Genomic DNA, 24,203 nt, shown 5'->3' with positions numbered 1-24,203 from the left:
CCTGGCCAGACATTTGTTTGCAATTAGGCCAGGGCATGGGGCTGAAACATGCGCTCTCTCTCTTTCTCTCTCTCTCACTCTCTCTCTCTTTCCCCTCCCTCCCTTTTTGTCCATGCCTTCTCCCACAGAGAAACATACTCCCTCTCCCTGTTGTGTCTCTCCACACTGCACATGGTTACTCGCCTCTCTTTAATCTGAAAGGAGAAACAGAATGTGATAGACGTTCTGCTCCAGGCGCCCTGACTCTAAAACGGAGTGCAGCTTTTGTTCTTTTCTTCTGGTTCAAATCAGGGAAAGAACATTTTTCTGCATTTTCCTGCATTGTTCTTGATGTAGACAAGCCTTTACATCAAGTCTTGATGTAAACAAGGGCAAGAATGCTGAAATTTAAAGCTGGATTCTGACCGAGGACACTTCTGCAGTTGTATACACAGATAGACGGCAGAGGACCTGTGAAGAGTGATTGTATCCATAAGACAACCTGAACTTTCCTAGCCCTGCTGAAGCATCTTTACACAGTCAATATGAAAGGTAAGTTCTCTTTATTGATACTTATTTTGATTAACACATCCTTTTTGTGCCACAAGGAAGACACGTGTATTGCTCAGGACATTTAAAAGTCCCCTAACATACAGAGAAACTTACAGACAGCTTGCTTTAAAGAGCACACCACTCATCAGTGTGGGGAAAATTAGGATGTGTTGATTTTGGATATAAGACACACTTTCCTTGACTTTGAGAGGGCTTATATTAAATTTCACCATTCTCAGCAGACATACATTTGCTTTAACTTTGGAATTTCAGTGCTCAGACATCACACACACACACACACACACACACACACACACACACACACACACACATTACATATATACATGTATATATATATACACACATATATATATATATATATATATATACACACATATATATATATATATATATATATATACATGTGGGAAATTTGCTTCTTCTATGCTTAGACATTACATATATTGGCATATATTGCACATATATGAGGATGAATATGTATATTGTTCTTTGTTTGGCACTTTAGTGCCAAGACATCACATTTGATGTATAATACATATATTGTACATATATTTTGGATATAAGGAAATATGTGTACATATAGGCTTTGTCCAAATGGGATATTTGCAAGTCTGTGCCAAGATATTTCATGTATACTTGGATGTGATGAAATATATGTATATACATTTTTTCTTTATTTGGAATTTTGCTGGTAAGACATCACATATATTGACATATATTGCACACATGCTTGCGCATTGGTCATGAAGATAAACATGTACATTTTCATTCTATGTGGGATTTTAAAGGGATCTTACTCACTGACTTTGGTTTCTGTCAACACCATGTGAAGTTTTATTACAAACTAAACTAGCTGAAGGATTCCCTTTGAAGGGAGAGGCAACGTATGGATGAAGCATTGGTGAGGTGCTTAAGTATTTATGGGGGAAGTGTGTGGGGAGGAGGTGCCATTTCTCAGGGTCAGGGGAAGGGTCCACTCTCTCTAACACATTCCTCATGCATGTTCCACAGACTGGGCAGCAGGTGTGGTACTGTGGCTTCAGATGCGTGCTGTGCAGACCGCGGTTAGTCCATGAAGTACAGACGTGCTGAGAGTCGCAATGTGTGACTGTCTCTGAGAGATTGCGTCAGATTTGTTTGCATTTGTCAAGACTGACTTGAAATAGAAATAGGAACATTCTGTATGGGCTGTGTGAATCAGAGGGAAATGTGTGTCTATGCAGCTGTTTGTGGGGACCAGATGTTCCTAAGGTGATGAGAATATGAATATTTGCTGTTTTTGGGGCTGCTTTTGAATGTTTTTTTAGAAAGTTTACAAGAGAAATGATAACATTGTGTAGTTGTTGATGTTAAGGTAAGAGTTGTGTTAAATGAAAACCCCCCACAAAGACAGGAATGCAGTCTGTGTCCAGTTTTCATCGCTGTATAGATTTCCTTTTGAAACATACAAACAATTTTCCACTCATCCAAGATGTAGTTGATCAGCCAGGACCAAATTTAGTGGCCAAAATGTGCCTCTTTTGTTTAGCACTGGGGCTACAAGGCTAACAATAAAAAACAATCAAAGTCAATATCACCAAAATATATCCCCACAACTTTGAGGCTAACAGTGCTAACAAACACTCGAGGTCAATAGTCACCCAAATCTTTTCTGTAAATATATCCCCAAAACTTCTTTCAACCCACTCAAAGCACATCCGTCTCCTCATTAACGTCATGCAAACTTGTCAGTGTTTTTAAGGAAACACTATGGCTTACAGTTAACCAGTGGGTTGCACAACAAGTTACCAGCTGACAAGTCATTCGAAAAAGTAGCCGACTGGTTGTCATTACCATAGTGAAAAATTATGTTCCGGACAGTCTCCTTCGTTAGTAGTTTGCCAGTAAGGGCTGGGGGCAACAGATGCTGCGGCTTGAAGTGTAAGATTCACTCAGCAGGAGAGTTTTTCTGTTTTATTTTAGTAAGTTTCAGCACTCACAGAAGTACACATGCTGTCTGATGTATGTGACAGTCTCTAAACCAGGAAACACTGATGATAGCCCATTTTAAGAAGTTATTCCAGAATTTAGTTAGGTAGCAAGTAAACAAGACATCCTTGTGCATTTGCCAAACAGTACTCCACAAAATCAAACGTTGTGCTAAACAGTGTGTGATTGGTCAGTGCAGTCATATGAAGCTTGCAGTGGAATTGGTTTTACCTCATCTAATTATTTCCACACAAATAAAGTACTTTGTTCTTTGTATTCAGCAAAAAAAAGTCTTTGTCCATTTTATCAGCTTCACTTATCATATAGGAGCACTTTGTAGTTCTACAATTACAGACTGTAGTCCATCTGTTTCTCTGCATACTTTATTAGCCCCCTTTCACCCTGTTCTACAATGGGTCAGAACCCCCACAGGACCCTCACAGAGCAGGCATTATTTGGGTGGTGGATCATTTTTAGCACTGCAGTGACACTGAGGTGGTGGTGGAGTGTTAGTGTGTGTTGTGCTAGTGTGAGTGGATCAGACACAGCTTTGCTGCTGGAGCTTTAAACACCTTAGTGTCACTGTAGGACTTTACATCTTCAAGGTGGACCAACAAGGTAGGAGTGTCTAATAGAGTGGACAGTGAGTGGACACAGTGTTTAAAAACTCCAGCAGCACTGCTGTGTCTGATCCACTCGTACCAGAATAACACACACTAACACACCACCACCACCTCAGTGTCACGGCAGTGCTGAGAATGATCCACCACCCTAATAATACCTGCTCTGTGGGGGTCCTGTGGGGGTCCTGACCATTGATGAATTGTATTAACTGTAGAACTACAAAGTGCTTCTGTATGGTAAGTGGAGCTGATAAAATGGACAAAAAGTGTGAATACAAGGTAGGTGTACTTAATGAAGGGCTCATATATACACATACATGAAGGGGAGTCAGATTCTGTGGGGAAGTCAGAATTGGAGGCGGCACACCTGTTGTTTAAAGTGGCTGCCTGCAGCATGAAGTTACGCGGTGAAGTTTTGATCATTTTTATAGTTCTCAGTTAATCATACTTACTGTACATATTGCACTTTCTGTACCCCCTATAGCGCATCTTGCACATTTGGACACTCCACACCTAGACACTTTATTTCAGTACCAATATATGCACATATTTATTCAGTATTGTCATAATATGTGTTACCAGCACCTCCTTGTACATTCATTATTACACTGCCTTTTTCATCTCAGGTTATAGATCTTATTCCTGATTTTTGTATATTTCTAATTTTATATATGCCTGTAGATAGGATTTTTTATATTTATTCTTCCTTTTATATTGTTTCACCCTTATTACTATAACTGTCCTGCATTGTGTGACGCTACTGGCTGCTAAATTTCCTTTGGGATCAATAAAGTATCCATCTATCTGTCTATCTATACTGAGTCCTAAACCACATTTACAAGTCTGCGCAACCCTAATGAAGACTTGGAAGCAGTTTAAGTGGGTTGAGATAAGTTTTAGGAATGTATTTACAGAAGAATTGGGTGACTATTGACTTCTAGTGTTTGTTAGCGATGTTAGCCTTGTAGCTCCAATTAAAAAATAAAGAAGCAAACTTTGGACATAATACATATTTTGACTGATCGACTACATCTGGAGTAACTGGAAAATTGTGTACATTTGTGTACATTGAGCTATTCCTTTACCATAAAATGCGTGTTAAAGAAACCTGTGTTAGAGGAAAGACAGGACATGGTAATACTTTGTAATAAAGCTTGAGTTTTTATTGCAACCCCAGACCACAACACACACATTTTATTCATTCATTCCTTTCTGTGAGCCAATCTAGATGAATCTGCATCAGTAGGTTCTCCGCTTGTCATTGCTTTGAACAGCACCACATTTTTCTTTTAAAGTACATCTGGAAGAGATGCTTGTCAGCCAGGACGGAGGGAGGCACTTGTCTTTGTTTCACTGAGGCCTCGTTGCGTGCTTCTGGAATTTGTGTTAAAATGTAGTGGCTACCACACTCAACTGGTCACAATATAATGTAATTTAAAGGGCAGTTATGAAAACCAAATTTTCCTTGCTTGTATGCAATAAAAGAGTTTGACCTACAATGTAAATAATATAAAAACTTTCAAAACACACAGTCTTTTAAATGTGATCCACATATGGAAACTGAGCTGCAGAAACAGCCCTTTTTGAATTGATCATTATGTTGATTTACATTTGACTGTTCATTCAGCCTACAGCTGTTTAGCTCCACCCATTTTTGTTGAAGTTGTTCCTGCAGACAGTCTGTAGCAGAGTTATTGAAGTGGAAGATGTGGAGAAAATGACTAAACATTGGGCTCTTCTTGCTGTCAGAAAGCAAAAAGGTCATTGCAGCCCACAAAAGGATCCACATATCTCTCTCTGAAGATGTTAACAATTTGTCCCAAACATTTCAGTCTAAATGAAATGTTTTCTGAACAAGGCCTCATACAAGACAGTCAATCTTAAAAGACTACATTTAAATATATCATTCTTAAAGGCAAGTTAACAAAATAGGGCGTTTTAATTTATGAGATAAAGAGAGCTTGGAATATGATGTTAAAATAAAATAACATGAGACACAGACTCAATATATTTAGAATTCTTCTCTTATTCTCTGCATAGGCTATAAAATGAGCACCTTCATTAGCTGTCCATACCCAGATTTGGACATATTAGGAGGAATCTCTGGAAATCTTCAGCTAGATCCAGAGGTCAGACCATAAACTTCTGACACACCGCAAAGTTTGTAGATCTCAGGTTCTGACTGGTTTTACGTTCCTGTGCTGTGTTATGCAGAGTTCAAAATAACAGCTTGTGACTGCCTTTGGACTCAAGGGTTGTACTGTATTCAAATATTAGCTTTCTATCAAAATATTATACATATACACTGTTATTTATTGAAAATAAGAGTGTTCAAAAGCTGTGAATATGGACACCAAGGTCAGGAACGCTTCCCAACAGCTCTGGATTTAATGGTGAGAACATGCACAGAGTTGATGCAGCAGATTGTGCCAGATTACAGCTGGTTGTTGTGGGCCTGCATAGCTCATTCGGAAGTTATGACCTGGAATAAGAAAAGGAAATTTTAATATTGCTCATTCAGAAACTGGTAGGAAGCCAGTTATAACAGTAGATCTGGCAAAGTCAAGTCAATTAAGAATGTATGTAGGTCCATAGTTGCAAAAACATTGACCAAAAACACCCCTTTCATGATAAACAATGAAGGCAATTAGACAGCTGGTAAAGTGCCCAGTATTTCTCTGCATGCGCTAAAATTAAAGAAAGAATTTAATGACATGTCTGCATAATATAATGTCTCATATGGATGTAGTTATGCACTGTTCTGAGCAGGGCTGATTCTAGCACATAACAAACTCACACCTCTCAGTAATGTTCTTACTGTGGTGTCTGGGCAGCACTTGTTTTCTTGGAAAATTGGCTGTGCACTAGAAAACATCTGGTCAAGAAGACAAATGACCTTTACTGCTTTCCTCCACCTGAGAATGGAACTGCTAAGGTTTTGGAAGATTTGCTGTCAGAAGCCACATTTGTGTTCATAAGCAGAAGAGGAGATATTTTGTTTTGATTTGAAAAATTGTTGCGTAGTCTTGTTTTGAAAAAATGTCTTTTATATTCTTGGTATGTTTCGTCATTGGCTGAAAACAAAACAAAAACATTGCAGACTATTGATATAGAACATTATTTTAATGTATATGTAATTCATTGCATAATTCACTGTGAATAAATATCCATCCATCCATCCTCTAAACCGCTTATCCTTCTGGGTCGCGGGAGGGTGCTGGAGCCTATCCCAGCTGTCATTGGGCGGAAGGCAGGATACACCCTGGACAGGTCGCCAGTCCATCGCAGGGCAGACAGACAGACATACACAATCACACCTAGGGGCAATTTAGCACGTCCAATTGGCCTGACTGCATGTTTTTGTGGGAGGAAACCGGAGTACCCGGAGGAAACCCACACAGACACAGGGAGAACAGGCAAACTCCACACAGAAATGACCCTGGTCGCCCGGCCGGGAATCGAGCCCAGGCCCTTCTTGCTGTGAGGCGACAGCGCTACCCACTGCGCCACCGTGCCGCCCTGTGAATAAGTATGTACTTGTATAATTATATTAGCTTAAAAATGTTAAAACAAAGTGGTTCTTTAAAGCTGAATGGAACCTAAATTCACATTTTCTTTCTAAATTGGCGAATCTTCCACTTGTGGCCAAATAATATACATGTACGAAGTATGTCCAAAAACTTTCGAAGTAAACTGGGCCGTCCTAATTTTGGGTGGCACCTGTTTTAAAGCAGAGCCCTCAGCTGTCACAATGCTGATATGGTTTGTCCAGTCTGCACAGCTTTAACAAAATTGTGTGCACTCTGACAAATCTAACAATGTGCCATAGCTGACCTAGCAAACAAATAAAGCTAGCACATCTGTCCGGCTGTTGTCCATCTACTCCTTTAAATGTTTGTTTGTCCATCTATCCATCTGTTCGTTCATTTGTTCATCTGTCTATTTGTTCATTTCTTCATTCAGTTTGGATGCACATCCAGCAGTAAAGTGAACAGCAAAGTGTATTTCCTGAAGAAAATGTGGATTGATTTCACAGCTTAAGCAATTTCCTGGTGTTGCTAGGTTGTTAACTTGTGGTTGCTGGAGTGTTGCAAAGTGGTTGCTGGAGTGTTGCAAAGTGGTTGCTATGGTATCTCTAGAGGTTGCTAGGGTGTTGCTAAGTGGATGCTATGGTATGATATCTGTGGTGGGTGCTATGAGATCATTAGTGGTTACTAAGGTCTTGCAAAGTGGTTGCTGTGGTGTTCCAAATCATTGTTATAGTACTATAGTACCCCATGTGGTTGCTATGGTATCTCTGGTAGTTGCCATAGTGTTGCTAAATGGTTGCTATGTTATGTCTGGTGGTTGCTAGGGTGTTGCTAGGTGGTTGCCATGGTATGATATCTGTGGTGGGTGCTATGGGATCATTAGTGTTACTAAGGTGTTGCAAAGTGGTTGCTATGGTGTTCCAAATAGTTGTCATAGTACTATAGTATCCCATGTGGTTGCTAGGGTATTTCTGGATCCAACAGTACACTGAATAAGAATGTTACCTTCACAGCAGAGTTGTACACCACCTTATTTTGAGCCCATTTCATTTATTTCTCTCCAGCTGTTGGGTTTATTACCACATCAGCAGTGTGGCAGGCCATTAATATAACACTGAATTTTATTATTATACAAACATTCTTAATATTTTAGAACTGTGTTCGCTGAAACTTTAAAGGTGCTTTAATAAAAGCGATGGAACATTTGAATACATAATTTGAGCTTTGCATTTTTTCAAAGGCTGTTCTCTGTGATTAAAAATCTTTTATGGTTTCAAAAAAGAGTTTGAGTATTGTTACAAGTCACAGAACCTGTTTGGTCCTATGTAGAAGCCTTTTGTTAAGAGTGTAGTGTGTATTTAAATATAATTCACAACTTCCAAGGGTTAAAGGGTATGAAACTTCCTATTAAGTCCTGGGTTTACAGCTGTCTCTCTATTGGCCAGTAGAACCTAGTTTTTAGGTCAACAGAGGTCAAATGTTGTATTTCTTGGGCTAGCACTTTTCCAACACAATACAAACCCTGAACCTTGAGCGAAGTAGCTCTAATCTAATCTCTAATCATCACTGGTGGCTGTTTATTTCAGGAGTAAACTGTTTACCTCATCAGATTACAACTGTCTGCCATGGAGTATCATTCAGGGTGTTATGTTACATAATCCATAAAGATGAGTTTCAGCTCCACAAACATCTTTAAGTCTTACATCAGAGTACCAAACGGTTCACGTATTCAGTTTCCCACTGACTCACTGTTCTCCTCTGCAAACACACCTCATGTTCTCCAACTTCAGCAAACTTTTTCGAAAAACTTTCCATTTCCTGAGTTCACTGGACGTCTCCTACATCAAACTAAACATCCTGCCACTTTTAGTAGTTTTGATACTTTTGAAGGCTGTTCTGTTAATCCAGCCGTCGTAGGTTTTGAAAGTACGCGTCTGGGGCTTGTTTTTGGAGGGGATGGCGGCCGTCCAGGCCATCTTTTCCTCAGGGATACCAGCAGTGCTAACAGCAGTTCCATGCCCAACCCAGGTTGGGCTCTGAGGCACCTGCGTAGCCATGCCTGTCTGGAAAAAAGTGCAGGCTCCAGGCATTCCAGCAAGTCCCTTTTGCTTTCTTCCTGCAGCTCCAGAACTTTGGCTCTAATATGCCTCACTGCTGAAGGACAAGGCCTAAACAGCTTTACTGCACATCATCTCTCTGCTTCTCAGCACACAAACACCAGGGCTGGAAAATTACAGCCCTATCAGCTGAATTTAATTCAGTGGAAGGTGAAATAGGGCCAGTAGATTTAAAGGAATACTATTGTATTATTCTCTCTAATCTCTATCTGTTGCATCTGTATTGTATGGTCGATTACCACAGACAGCAATTTCAGTGTGTTTCCATGTACTGGAATGAAAAACACATTGACTCAGAAAACATTTGAAAGAGAAGCGATTGGGCAGGTGCAGAAGCAAAGGTTTAAAAATGCTAGAGTATTCCATTCATGGATGTTGTTATTCATCACTATTCAGATTATGATTACTGAACTGGGCTTTGGGCATGTCAAATTCATTCATAAAGCATATTTAAAAATCAACAAATGAGCTGCCAGAACAGCTTCATTGCGCCTTGGCATACAATGTACAAGTCTCTTCCAAAAGAAGTTCCCTCGACTGATGGTGGTGAAGAGCGCTGTTTTAGGCCTGTCTCACGCATATTACCCCAGTGTGCAACATGGCAGCGTGACTTCTACAGCTTGCATAGCTAAATGGATAAATAGTCAATTTAGTCACTTTGCTCAATAGAAATATAATTCGCAAAAGAGCATGGTTTGTTTGTTTTCCCTTGGCAGCTATTTGATTTGTGATTATGTAATTGTTTCAAGCCTGGTAGACATACTGACAAATAACTAGCTTTTTGTTTGATAATGGCCACGAATTGTGGAATTTGTATTTTTAAAGTTTGGTTTCATTTTCAATGATTTTCATAGCATAATTTACAGTATCTGTGAAACAGGCCTAAGACATCATGTTACAAAAAGGTACAAATATACACTTTTCACCTGAGAAAAACCTATTTAAGGTTCACAATTGGACCTTAAAACCACTGTTGTACCTTTGAGGGAACATTTACATTGTTTATACTTTAATGAACAAAAAATGTACCTGCACAGAACGGTGTAGGATAAAGATGATCAGTCAGAATAACTTTGTACTTATTTTCAGTGACCTTCTCTCTAAGGTGAACCCAAGTGAACCCAAACCGTACCAACAAAATGCCCCCCGCAGCATAGCAGGTGTACACCACACTTTCCCACTTTTGGAGAACATGGTGAAGAATGACTCATCTGACCATATCACGTCTTTACACATCTCTGTAAACCAGCACTACTGAACTCTCAAAGACGTGATGTCTTTACACATCTCTGTAAACCAGCACCACTGAACTCTCAAATGTGCCTTTGTCTTTGTAATGAGAGGTTTAAGCACTGCAACTACTATAATATATAGTTGTGGATGGACTGTTCTTTCTGACACAGTCTAATGAAGCTCTGCATCGACATCAACTTATTTATTCAAGTTTTATTTTTTTTGTCACCTGTCTGTAGGTGACTGGTAAAGGCTGAATCAGTGCCAAGTAATACCACGATTAAACTCTAAAACAGGGCACTACACATGATGCAACACACATAACAAATTTTATCATATATATTAACAAACAATCCATATCTTTCCTTTATGTAATATGCAAACAGTCTGGAAACAAGTCTCAGTCGAATTTATTTATCTCAACAAAACTAATAAACTCGCTTTAAGGTTCAATTTGCCCTGGTGGCAGCACTATATTTCTTTATCTAATGAGACTATCATGAGCTGTTTAACTCAAACAAGCCCCACAAGGCCCCCCTTTGGCATCTGCTAAGCGTCCCCTGGCCCAACTCACTCGGAGCAGCAGAATCCAGAGGTTGACACTGTTCTAACTTACAATGTGTTTGTATAACAAGACTTATGCTGTGCCATTTCTGTTTGCCATGGAATCTTTCATCCAACAGCTAGTGCATGCTATTCCCATGCATGTTTACCCTCTCCTGAAAAAAAGAAACTGTAAGTGATATATTATCCCGAGGAACTGATCAAACTCTGAAAAACACATTCCCCTCTCTGATTTCATGTAATTGTATTTGCATCAGTTATGTGCCAACTATGACCTCATGTTTGCAAACGAGCCCAAGTCAAATGGTTTGTGTCACGAAGGGTATAACTGGCAAAGGGGGATTACCACATTTCATCCTGGACTTTGTGATTTACGAGCTCAGTGATAGAGTGTGCATGTTGCTCCCCTAGATGGGTTTATTTTTCATACAATTGACCATAATTTGTGAACACATAATTCAGCTCTTCTCTATTTCTCTCTTGCAGAGAGCTATGGTGGCTACGAGAATCAGCTCTTCAAAGGTACAATCCACATTTCTCTTACGTTTTTCTTTTAGAAATGCTGAAATATATCCACATACATTGCCCTGTTTTAAAAGATTAAAGCCAATGTTATGGTCCCCTGATAATCCAGTGCTTTCAGTCTTTTGGAGAAATTAAATGGGTAAGCATTTACAGCATCACAATGGCTATTGATCTGCTCTGCACACATGCATATGTAGCAACTGTTGATTGGTTAGGCAAGCTTTGCAGAACATTGACAAAAATCATATTCAGTCTAATGAGAAACTACAGCACTCTTATGTTTTGTCATAATACCTACATTTGGAGTGCATTATGAATTACCACCCGGCAATACCATAGCAACCAAAAAGCAACACTCTAGCAACTACCTGTAATAACAGCTGAATCACTTAGCACTACCCTTGCAACAGTCTAAGATACCATAGCATGCGCCTTGCAACAACCTCACAACCACTACAAATTCCATAGAACCCAACAAGCAACACACTTGCTACACAACTGCTTAGAAATCCCCTGTCAACCACCTGCAATACCATAGTAACAACATAACAACAACCCAGAATATCTCAGAAGCCAACAAGCAACACCCTTTTAACCTTCTGAAATACCTGAGCAACCACCCAGCAATCCCCTGGCAATCACAAGGAACACCAATGAAACCATCTAAACCCCCTTACAGCACCAGCCCCTTTCAATCTAGCCATAACAACCATGGACACAATGGTTATTGATCTATGAAATGCACTAATAAGTGTGGACACATGTGTGGATGGAGCATGGACAGGTCCCATTATTTGCAACATCAATAACAGCAAATAATCACAGTAACATCAGTGTTGATTTCACTCTTAGACTGTTCATTTATGTCCAGCTGGATTTATACGAACACTTCAGCTGTTAATCTGACATCAGGGACTTTGCAGTATAAGGTCATTTAATTGCGCTGTTGTCCATCTATGAAATTTATAGTCATGATTAATTCGTCTTCATGTGCGATCTCTGTTTGCAGAGGAGGACCTGACCGGCGAGGAGGAAGAGATGCCTCCCTTTAGAGGTTAGAGAAGCTCACTACTCGATGAGATCACCACTGTTTCTGAATCCAAACTATTAGAAATGATTCACTTTGTAAACTCTCCCACAGATAACAGTATGAGAGTGATATAACTGCAGGAACACTGTGTGAACGTAGAAACCAAAACAAACCTTTTACTTACCAAGTTAAACTAAAATTGTAATTAAAATGTGAGAATCAAGAAGAAGATGTGGCATCAATGACGAAGGATGAAGGGATAAATCTGATGATAAACCGAAAACAGGGTTTGGTTTGGTTTTGGTTTCCTCAGACAGCCTCCCTTAGGTCATTTGTGTTTGTTCCTGAGGGAATGCACTGTGTGCATGAGTCAACATATATTTGCAGTTACAGAGTTGTTTATGTGCACTCATCCTACATCTGTTTTGAATATTGCTGTACTGCGCTAAGTAATTCTCAAAAGCTGCACTCGATACATCTTGAAAAGTTTGTACAGTACTGTGCAAAAGTCAGAGACCACATTTCATTTATATAATTTCCAGGTAAATCAGCCACAAAGTGCAAGATATTTATTTTTTTACATCACATAACATAGCTTTTATTACAGTTTCCATTCTTAGGAGACTTGCTTTCAGTTTTTTAAAGAAATCTGCAGGGGTATTTTTTCACACCTCTAAAGTTCAGTCTCACAAGTTGGTTGCACTTCTACTTCTCACGATCCAAATAATCCCGAATACATTCAGTGATGTTGAGGTCTAAACTCTGGGGTGGTCAATCCATTGTTTTGAGAACTCCAGCAGCTTCTGTTTGATTTTCAAATGGTCTTCATTGACAATTACACATGGGGGAGGGGTCCAGGACCCTCTAAATAATCTCTTGGACCCCCTGAATGTCTCAAAATCAAAATCCTGGGAAGTCCCTGAAAATAAACTTATTTTGATGTAATGCTGTCTGTTAGAGCAAAACAGACACTCAAATACAAATTCAGGGAAAGCTCATTGTTTGTTGTTGTCTTTAATATTCTTACCTAACTAGAGCTGCAGCACTGACCTGCCTCAGGATGGCATTGTAGCAAATTCATTCACTCAGTAGGTTTATCGTAGCCTAGCAACTGTAACTAACTACCCTGGATACCTCTGAAAAACTTTACAATATGCCACAGCATACTTGTAAATCTGAAGACTTGCCCAGTTTCCCCAGAGTTTGGTGAAAAGAGCAAATTGTTACTCCTTTCCCAAACTGGAGGCTAAAGAGGAGATGCCATTGAAGCTTTTGTTGCCATTGAAACTAGCTTTAGCAAATGAGTTAGCAGCCAGCCAACACTGGAGTAGCCAGCCAACATGGGACCCCCTGAATATCAGGGAGTTTTTCGTACATTGTCTATAACCTAAGAATAGCCCAACTAGTTTGCATTGAAATCCCTGTAGTTATTAAATAATAAGCCTTAGTAATAAGCCTGGGATTTTAAACGGGGTTAACACACTTGATCCAACTAACCAAGTCACTAACAAGCCCTTCCTGAGCTCAAATGGATGTGTTAGAGTCAGGAAAACATTGGAATGTGCAAGACCAGGATTGTGAACCACTGGCATAGGGCACCATATACTGAGAGTGAGCTTTGTGTCCACAGGAAGGACACGAGGAGGCTGTGTGAAGTGCCAGCAGACTCATTCTCTCCAGCTGGCTGTCAGGGTTCTCTATGGCTTTTTTGCCTTCATCATCATCGCTGTGGCTGTCTTGGCTTCCCTGGGTGAGCTTTCCAAATATAAATAATGGAGTTTACAAAGGAGAAAACATGTTTCTAAACAGCAAAAATTACTCATATGATGAGGAGGACAACAAGCTAAAAGCTAAAGTTAGCAAGGCCACTGGCTATTTAGATTACTTTCTTCAGTTTGGCTGTGAGTTTGCTCTTCCACATAGACTAATCCAAAACTTTTTCAGCTTCAAGGATGGAATAAAAAACAGCTTCCTGCTCCCGATGTTCAAGATAGCATTATACATTCTTTAGTAATACCTTTCAAACATTTCTTTCCTAATCCAAACTAATTTACTGCCAAAGCCGTTCACTGCAGGTTTGTTTTGAAGAGTTTTCCTCTTTGCCAGATGGAGGAAGGACTATTTAGAAACAAGAATTTTGTAAATGGTTAATTGTTGAGTTGAATCGGGTCTGTTTGAGCAGACTGTGCTGGAATAAGGGCCTTTAAAACAGGAGCTGGAGTGAAAGAAAATTGGCCATTCTCCATTTGAACGTTAATCATACCTTATGGAGTCTTTGTGCAATCAGCTAACACCATCTACAATGACTTCTGGGAAACAGTACACTTATAAAGTTAATGCTTTCCTGATAAGACCCCAAAGCAGGCCAGCTATTGAAAAGATCAGCACAGCTACAGCTTAAACTTTCACATCACTTGGCAATCCACCCAGCTCAACTTTAAAGAGACACAATGGCCAAAGTGAAAACTATAACCATTGCTACCGTCTGTGTAACATGCTAACTCACATCTTACAGCAGTGCCGCAGTAGTCTCTAGAGTTAGATTTTCTGGTTTAAAGACTAGGAAGCCCCCCTTATTAGAATGTAGGAGGAACCTCTGAAAAAATACAACTGCTTTGGGGTGGATTTTAGGGCTGTTTTTATTTTTATATGTTTAGTTAGTTAGTTAGCTGATGAAGACAGAAAGCAGATTACTAACATTACAGTTCGGAAGCCAAATATCTTATTGCACTTGTATAACTGCAGTAACTATCTTCAAATCATCATTGCACTGAGAGAACAGATCACTTGGACAACAGACATAAATTGTCTGATGAGCAAGACGACAAGCTAAAAGCTAAAATTAGCAAGGTACCCGGCCAGCTAGATACTTTTCCTTAGTTTGGCTCCTTTTGTCTGGCTTAAAAGGGTCTCTGGTGTCCATTTCATGCTGAATACCGATAGAATCACTGTTTTCTTTATGAATTTAGCAACGTTTGGTATTGCAGTGAGAAAACACTGATGAACAAATAAGCCGATGAGGGTGAGGGATACAATGCTGACATACAGAATACTGAACACTGCATAACATGACAAATAACATATTAAACTCTAGTTTTAGACTGGAATGCCTGTCTAACCCACTCAATTTCAGGTTTCTTAAGCTGAGAGGCAGGAGTGTCACATAATTGCAAGTGAGCATGAGAGGGGCTCTGTCTTTCCTATCAGCCACTGTAGTGTCTACAGATGTTTCTCTACAGATGCTACATGGATTTACACATAATCACTGGATTATTGCACAATAAATCCATGCTTAGAGATTTACAGGTAAGAGCACAGGGGCTCCAGCCAAAGTCAAAACAAACTCCCAGCTTGCTTGGTGGACTGCACTCTGGCACAGGTTTTTACTGGACCCATATTATATCAACTTACAGCACAGCTACACGAAGGTCTAGCAAACCAAAAAGAAGAAAAAGCACTGCAAAAGCTTGTGAAATTCCAGAGATATGATTCGCTGTCATTGCTAAATGAAAAAGAAGGTCATGTGACACCACATCATGCCACTCACATCTGCTTTATATTTCCCCAGTTCCCCAAATGGTTGTAAAACAAGATCCTTTCAGACTGCATTCAAATAAAGCACAATATTTCACAAAAACTATCAAAGAGCAAGAATCTTGATCAACAAACCTTGCATTGTGGCAACTACATTAAGTTCTCATAGGCAGTAAAAAAACATTTGCTGTAGTCTCATTATGAATCACAGTTGTAGGAAATTTACTTTCAACACCTTATGGAAATAAAACAGGTTACTTCTATAAATGTAGTTGGATTGCAAATGAACTTTAGCAGAGGTTTATATTGGACTTTATTAATCCCAATAGCCCATGGTTTGCTTTGGGCCTTTTAAGCAAAGCTGTGAAATGAATGCCAGGACACCATTGTTCTCTTAGGAAACTCTGAAGTCTCTTGAGATCCCACAGCTGTATTTAACATTCTACTTCAAATATTTTTGTTATGAGAGCAAATTATCTTGCTGGTGGTGTAACCCAATACAATTTGTCTTTGTTTTTTCATCACTTAGTGTCAAAGCTTAGCCTGCAACTTTTTAACATTTTTGCTGTATCCACTGAAAAAAAGATTGATCAGATTTATATTTTGTTCCCAGTTTTTAGGAAGGTTGACAACTTATCTGAAGATGAATTGCTGTATCATAAAAAGATTGCCAAAGTCCAGGAGAGCATACAAGGTAAGATTTTTGTATTGTAACATGAAAACAGTGAAACAGATAACATCACAGAGAACATCAGGCTGCAAGACAAAATCTCCTTGCTGAAGCACTGCACCTGTTTCAAATAGTTATGCTGAGCAAAAATAATTATTTTTCTAATCCCTTAACTTTCCTCCCATGGTGGGTGATCTCTTCAGAGAGTTACAGCTCGGAAAAATTGTCTGTTACCTTAAGAATCGTCTGAGAAGCAGCAACATTTTGGCTAGCCAGGTTTCCATCCAGCTGTCGAATTACATTCAAACAAATAACTGAAACATCCTAATAAAACTATGTGAGGCTGCAAACAAAACAAACTGGAAAATATAATTCCTCAAGATCTGTGATGGACACCTTATGTCTGTTTAGCATCTAATACTGCTGTTGTGTTTTTTTTTGGGATAAGATATGGGTATGATAAGGTATGTTTTCATTTCTGAATTAGGAAACTGGGACCTGCCCATTGTCATGTTTCATAGCTATTACCGGACACAGAAACATAAACACTTAATCAGTAATATGACTTTTTGTTTGCATTCACAGTATTTATTGCAGTCTTTTTATTCAATATGTCAAAGTAGGGGAGACCAGGAGGGTTGTAATGTGGGGTCTTTATTTCCTTTGAAGTTAAGAAAAAAAATATCCTTTACAAATGTACTTCAGTGAAGTCTTTTATGCTCCACCTACTGTTCCTTTTGTAGCACAAAAAGTGCTACAGCCCAACCTCAGTCTCCCATATGCATAAAAATAGATGGATGGAAGTCTAGCTACTGTCTGAATACTCAATTGTATTTTTATAGAACTTCTTACTGGCAGTAAAATTTAAAATGTTTCCAGTTTGTTTGGCATATCTTCTCAGAACCTTGTACATTTTTGTGCAGATCTCAGCGCTGTGAACAACTGCACAGAGTGCTACAATGTCGCTCACTTCCGTGAAGAAATCGCCAGGCTCAAGAAGGAATTTGAGGACATCCAAAAGATGGTTCAGGGTCAACAGCAGCTACTGGACCAGAGCTCTCAATCTCAGAAGACTCTGACACAGTCCAATAACAGGATGATGAGAGACTTTCAGACCTATGGGACCACCATGAAACAAATAAACCAGTCTCTCGAGCAGTACCTTGATCAGGTAAGCGGCTGGCAGGCTGTCATCAACGAGACTGATCTGGGCATGAAGACTCTGGTCCAAGATCAATATGATTTGAAAGCTACAATGCAGCAAGTCAACACTACTGTGGCACTAAGTGCTATGTGGATAGATGCTCTTCAGAGGAAGGCAGAAGAAGAGACTTTAGTGCTGCAGAAAATGACAGTTGACTGGCAGAACTACAGCCGAGCACTAAGCACGCTCAAGTCCAGCTCCAGTGCCACTACGCAAACAATGCGGACCATCCAGAACGGCATCTCAGCCACTTATCAGCGACTCAGCATGAGCTCAGATATGGTGCATGACCTCACCCTGCAAGTTATTAACTTGCAGATGCAGCTAGACAACGTGTCCGCCTTTATTGATGAGCATGAGGAGAACATGCATGATCACCAGTACCATGCCAAGTACTATGAAAACAGGACTGGGGAAAGGTTTGTGACACTGGACGCAAGGATGAACTCCATTGAAATGGAGATTGACACCATTGCCTCCAGCATTAATGCAACAGTTGCCCACGTTCAGAGCATGTACAAATACATCAACATGGAGAGCTCCTCTTGCCAGTCCAAGCTGGGCAGCCACACAGAGGACTTGCAGAATTTGAACAAAACTGTTTTACTTCTGCTAAACCTTGCTGATTCTCTGAGAACACAGTACATGCTGCTGAGTGTGCGTCTTGACGTTGACGTGAGGAATCTCTCTATGGTAATGGAGGAGATGAAGCTGGTGGATACTAAGCATACACAGCAGATCCAGAATTTCACCATATTGAAAGGTAACCATTTCTTTCAGAGGTCTCCATCAGGGATTCTTATCTCCAGTCTTGGGGACCCTTTACCCTGCAAGGTTTTAAGCATTTCCTGCCCTAATACACATGATCCATCTCATGAATGGCTTGATAAATGGTCAAAGAGTTGGGTACTGGGGCAGGGAACACATGTATGCAGTTTGTCCCTAGGACTGGAGTTGGAAAACACTGGTCTACATCATATAATGTTGTCATCTAAACCTCAGTTTACCTGCATTCTGTACTCTTTTTACCTTGCAGGTGCTCCTGGTCCACCAGGTCCAAAGGGAAACAAAGGTGATTCAGGACCAATCGGGCCTGCTGGGCTTACAGGAATAAAGGGAGACAAGGGTCGTCCAGGTATCCTTGGGCCTGTCGGGCCAAAGGGTTTAATAGGACCCAAAGGAGCCCAAGGGGAACCTGGACCTTCCGGGGCCAGAGGAACCACAGGACCGAAAGGAGCCAAAGGGTCTTTAGGACAGCCGGGACCTCGTGGTGAAAAGGGACAGAAGGGTGACATGGGAGTTGCAGGGAAGGATGGATTACCAGGACCTAAAGGACCAACAGGAATTCAAGGACAGGCAGGGCTTCCTGGTGTACATGGGATTCCTGGACCTAGAGGAAAACCTGGTCCTGTTGGTCCACCTGGCCCACGTGGACCTCCTGGACCTACAGGGAACTACACTTGGGCATGAAAAAACTTTATACCTCTCTGTTCAAAATTGTAAAAGTTTCATGCAGCTGATGTCTCGTGAACTGCCCTGTTGAAAGCAGAACAATGTCACTGAATGTGGACAGCAGAAGTCAACTTTGAACTATGTGCCTTAAAAATGAACATTGTCAATCAAGGAACTTCATCTCACAGTGCTATGCATGAAACACATACCCTCTTGGTAGACAGGTACCCCACTTTATCTTCATTGTATATTCCTCAGGCTTTAAATTGAGCACATATACCCAACATCTTGCACTTTGTAGTAATGAGAGTGACTTTGCAACAATGGTGGTTGACTGTGCAGAAACTGCCATGGCACATTGTCTTAGTGTTTGCTTAAAGCTGCACTATGTGAGATTGTTTTGTTCAAATTAAAAGAAGTAGCAGCACTGAGTAAGGAGAAAAACAAACTAAAACATGCTGTGTGTGCACTGCTGCAAGTTGCCCTGTAAAGCCTGAAATAATAGATGTGTAGGATCAGACTTGGCAGGAGTTTTTCGGATCACGTCACACACCTTTATGTATTAACGTCACATGCACAGCTCAAAAATAAGGTCCAGCAGATGTTCACTCGTACACTTCAGTTACGTTCTTGGAAGGTATGTCCTTCACAAAGTTTTCTATGAATATTCATGAATGTTATGAATATAACACTCGCAAAGAAGGGAGGCACAAAGGACAACGGGTTCAAAGTAGTGGTCTGCACTCCCATGGATATCTTGTGGTGCGGGACAAATTTTCAGTGTTGCATGAAGGAGCAGGTGGGAAACCAGCCCACTGTAGGCGGGAGTGGGCCGAAGCAGCATGAAGACAAATCCCGCAAATTAATGAATATTCTAAATAAAGTAGAATGATCACTAAATCATATATATATAACAATACAAAATGACAACAGTAAAACAGTTAAAAATAAATAAAGTCATTCTAAAGAGTTGCTGCAGGAGCAGGACAAATCATTCCGATTTTCTGCGGGAGTGGGATGAAATCGGGGAGCGGATAAAAACAGTCCCGCGTAGACCTCTAGTCCAAAGCACAGCCGGCGTTATCAAATGTTCTTCAATACGTTGCGTGCAATCACACATTTTCACCAGAGAGGTCTCCAAATCCCCAAATCTTACATAGTGTAGTTTTAATCTGTTTGACAATTAATTATGATTAGGAGTCTTAAGAATGCCAAACGACAGGTGCCATGTGTTGTATCAGAATGACAGCCAATTTGTCATTTGTTTTCCATAAAGAATCACCTCACATATCATTACAACCAATTTGAAGGCACTTTAATGTTTCTATCTTTATTTTTTTGTATAAAGCCATTTAATTTACAACTAGATCTGTTTTATATATGCTCCACAGTCTATCCAGAGCAGGTACTCTGAAAAAGAAATTTTATTACTCCGAAATACTTCCAGCAATAGAGCTATTCTTGACAAAAGTGTACAGTATAGAACCACAGAAAGAAAAGCACATGTGAGATCTGTAGCTGTATGCTGTGAATATAGCAAGCCGACATGTACCTACCCTGCCAATCATTGGCTATATGTCAATGAATAATACAACATTGGTATGATATTGTTAATATACATGTTGTTGTGTTCATATGCCTGATTTGACAGTGTGCTAAACCATTGATCCTTTTTACAGCATTTATTTGAAAAAAACTCCAGTATTGTTCTCTTATTGTCTTGCGCAGATATGTAAATATTTTGTTAAAAGAACTGTAGCTAAACAAGGAAAGTTACACCATGTCGAAAGAAATACCACAATTCCAGGAAACCATTTCCAGCACCATAAAAAAAACAAACACACAAACCAAAAAAAACAATGGACTGAGCATTGACACATGGGTGACCTCTGTGCATATTAAAGTACACAGTGATACTGAACCAAGAAACTCAGTGTGTTGAACCGAATTGGAATTGAAATTGCCTGTCTTTTTGCGGCTAGCCAACTCATAACTCTCATCTAAAACACATTTCTGGATAAAGATAAAACCTAAAATGTAGCGTATTACACCACTCTATGTGATCATCTTTCAGTCTTCCTTTTATGTATTGGAGTTTTTTGGCATCGCCATAACCCAAACCTGCATTATCATGTCAAATTTGAACTGATAAATGACACAAACCACTTCTAAATGGCCTACATTTATCACTAGACACAGACTTAACTGCATCCAGTTTCCGGTGAGAACAAGTAAGGGCTTTCTATAATTGCAAAGTTTAATCTTATGAGTCTTTGGACTGCACGCAGCTTCAAGTATTTCCATCATCACCATACAGAAAAACAGTCAATCTCTATCAGTCATTAGAGTAGATGTGTAAGCAATGTATTTTAAAAACAGTAGTGCTCACTCACACTTGAGTCATGGACACTCTTCCATTCAATAAGAGCACATTTTTTCACTCTTCGTCATCCTTTTCAAGGTCCTAACAGGCCCAGCTTGGGTACCTATGTAAACACATTTGTGAATGGAGGAAACACATTTAAAGTTAAGAGAGCAAGCAGGAGACATTACGTTTGGTTTGTAGGCAGTTTATACTTTTCCATCCTTTTAAAAACCTTGTTATAAATCACCAATAAAATATAACAAGCCTGCTCTTTCTGTTTTTTTGACACTAACTTCTCATTTATCATCAATTATACTATGACTTAATGTATTCTAGAGAATACATGAAATACACACATGATTGTGTTCAATGCAATTTAGTAATATAGGGACAATTTAATCCCTTAAAAGCCAAAGCTTATTATTCAGTAGCTACAGGGACTTCAATGCAAATTGGCTGAGCTATTCTTATATAAGTTATAGAAGTCTGGCCAATTAAGGGGTCAACAATATGTGATTACATTCTGCTATTCTGCTAATCAGTTTAGGTACATCAGCTTCACAAAGTAAAGTGATATACTGTAAACTGTGAAGCTACTACGAAGCCCTGCCCTTTCAGAGGTCATTGTAGCAAAAGCTATGGAAGTTGCTCTGGAAGTCTGTGATGTGAAATTGCTCATTTCACTGACAAAAAGAAAGATGTCGAAAGATGGGCTTTAACTTTTATCTGACCATCAAAATATGACCATGGTAGAGCTAGCTTGTGCTATGGTGCCCAAGCTAGCCAGCCAGTTTAGTCTTAGCCTCTTCACCACCTGTAAATACTTGCTTAACATCCAAAATTTTAAACATTATATAAGAGTTTACATTTAAATAAAATAGCAATTGGACATAGATGTCAAATGTGACAATAAAGGCAGATTTCTGTGCTTATTACAAGTCATGAACATTTCCAATTGCAACGTGACAGACCCAGTCAGATGCTCATGGTAAAAAAAAAAATGAGGCTTAAATTGAAAAAGGGTTGACAAATCGTAGTCGGCGAATATGTGTGGGTCAAGTCCAATAGGGCAAAAAGAAAAAAGAGCACAAACATAACCGAGGCAACCAAAACCAAAAAGGGCAAAGGCAAAAAGGCAAAGTCACTAAATCCAGAATCAGAGTCCAATACATGAAATGGCAAACAATAACACAGAGGAAATGCTCAGTAGCTCTATAAAGAAAAGCAATACCTCACAACTAGGCTAAGCTAAAGCCTGGGTTTTTGAACTAAACTAAACAGGTCATATGACATAGAAGACAGGTGCGCCGTATCAGTACTCTGGTGATTGTGAACAGTGATAGAAGGATTGAGGATGTTTATGAATCACGTTATCTCTAAAAGGATTCTGGGAAATGGAGTTTGAGTGTGAGTCAGAGCTGGAAGGCTGCGTGACACCAATAGAGAGCCTACAGAGCTGCTAACAACAATATGTACATGATGAATTCAATGTTACAGGAATAAACATATTCTAATGTTTTTTCAACTTCTAATCAATATGACACATGAATTACCAATCTATGTGAATTACTGACCTTTACAGAAAGAAAACGGGAGAATTTTCAGTTAGCAGGCTGCTTTTTTTCCATTTTGCTCAAGATGGCAAAAGCAAGCCTTTTTTCAGCCCACAGAGATCTGCTCAGTGCTCAGAAAGTGACAAATCTCACATATTTTGGTGTCACATAACCAAAGAAGCATAAGCACAGTATTGAGTAAAAGTTCAGTGAAAGCAGAATATCTTTCTGTTGATAAAGTAAATGAAACTAATTGGGATCTAAAACCGCTTCATAGCTTTATAAGAAAAGTCCTTTGGTCCTTTCTGTTCTTAATGTAAATTAAAGTATGTGTGGCTTAAGGCACACGGTACAGCAGATTTTATAATGCTTTCATAACGAGCACATGAAAGGATTCAGCATTTGAAATTTGACGAGGCGAGTCTGATGTGTCCGTGCGTAGCTGCCTAAAGATGTGTGAAAGGGCCTGGACTTTTCTTTCATGTATTGGTAGCACAGATGGCGTGCAAATCCCCAGAGACATTTGATCCCCAAAGCTTTTTAAACTATTAACACATGGAACAGTAAATCAGCTTCAGTGAGAGAGAAACACAGTATGATGCGTCGTTGCATGTGGGCCATTAGAGAAGAATTATCATGCACCAGCATGCAGCCGATGCTAAATGCTGACTGATACACATCTCAGTAGCCTCGGCCTTTCGTTACTGCTACTTGGGCTAGCACAGGGTCAGCACAGATGGGACAGTTATTTCATTTTATACATGTACTATTGGGCCAGTAGGGGAGAAGGTGTCACAACCTAATACATTTATTTTTGATTTATTATATTATCTTTTTAACATTTCTAAGTAACCTACAAATCTCTGCTACAAAGGACAACATAAACTTTGTTTTGAGTACAAACCCATTTTTATACAGTGTGGGCAAAAGTGACCCAAGGGCAAAAGCTAAAACTTACCCTGTAGGTTGGGTTAACTGTAACAGATTAGTTCTAACCTTCACTAGAAATGTCTGCTAAGTTGATTTTAATACAGTTCATTCAATATAGTCCTATGTTGTTTGAACCAGATTAGCTATCCAACCTAAGTAAATACAAATATCTGCATCAAAATAAATATAATAAGTGAAAAGAAGCTTTGTCAAACACTGGCAAATGTATGTTTGCCTGTAAGTAGAACAGCAAATATCACCATGACAAAGACTGAAATATATTTTATTTACATTCATAGTATGTTTATGATGTATCTGTGAACAAAGGGAAAAAAAGGTGTTTTGAATTTATA

At 39.5% G+C, this 24,203-nt stretch overlaps 1 protein-coding gene across 1 annotated transcript; it reads left to right on the top strand.

Annotated features, from left to right (window-relative positions):
* Positions 1-132: 132 nt before the first annotated feature.
* On the top strand, positions 133-22,368 carry scara3 (scavenger receptor class A, member 3). Its single transcript, XM_036582132.1, has 7 exons — positions 133-531; positions 11,074-11,109; positions 12,122-12,166; positions 13,773-13,892; positions 16,290-16,370; positions 17,270-18,313; positions 18,587-22,368. The coding sequence occupies exons 1-7, from the start codon at positions 525-527 to the stop codon at positions 19,018-19,020; spliced, it is 1,767 nt and encodes a 588-aa protein (XP_036438025.1). The 5' UTR covers positions 133-524; the 3' UTR covers positions 19,021-22,368.
* Positions 22,369-24,203: the final 1,835 nt, after the last annotated feature.

This window comes from Colossoma macropomum, unplaced genomic scaffold (assembly GCF_904425465.1).
Source record: "Colossoma macropomum unplaced genomic scaffold, Colossoma_macropomum, whole genome shotgun sequence".
Taxonomy (NCBI): domain Eukaryota; kingdom Metazoa; phylum Chordata; class Actinopteri; order Characiformes; family Serrasalmidae; genus Colossoma; species Colossoma macropomum.
This window is presented reverse-complemented; position numbering and strand designations above follow the sequence as displayed.

What these genes read in the sequence shown, in the direction of transcription:
- scara3 (XM_036582132.1), top strand. An exon ending in GGCTGTCTTGGCTTCCCTGG is followed by an intron (nt 13,893 to 16,289) that starts GTGAGCTTTCCA and finishes TTTTGTTCCCAG; the next exon opens with TTTTTAGGAAGGTTGACAAC. An exon ending in AGTCCAGGAGAGCATACAAG is followed by an intron (nt 16,371 to 17,269) that starts GTAAGATTTTTG and finishes ATTTTTGTGCAG; the next exon opens with ATCTCAGCGCTGTGAACAAC.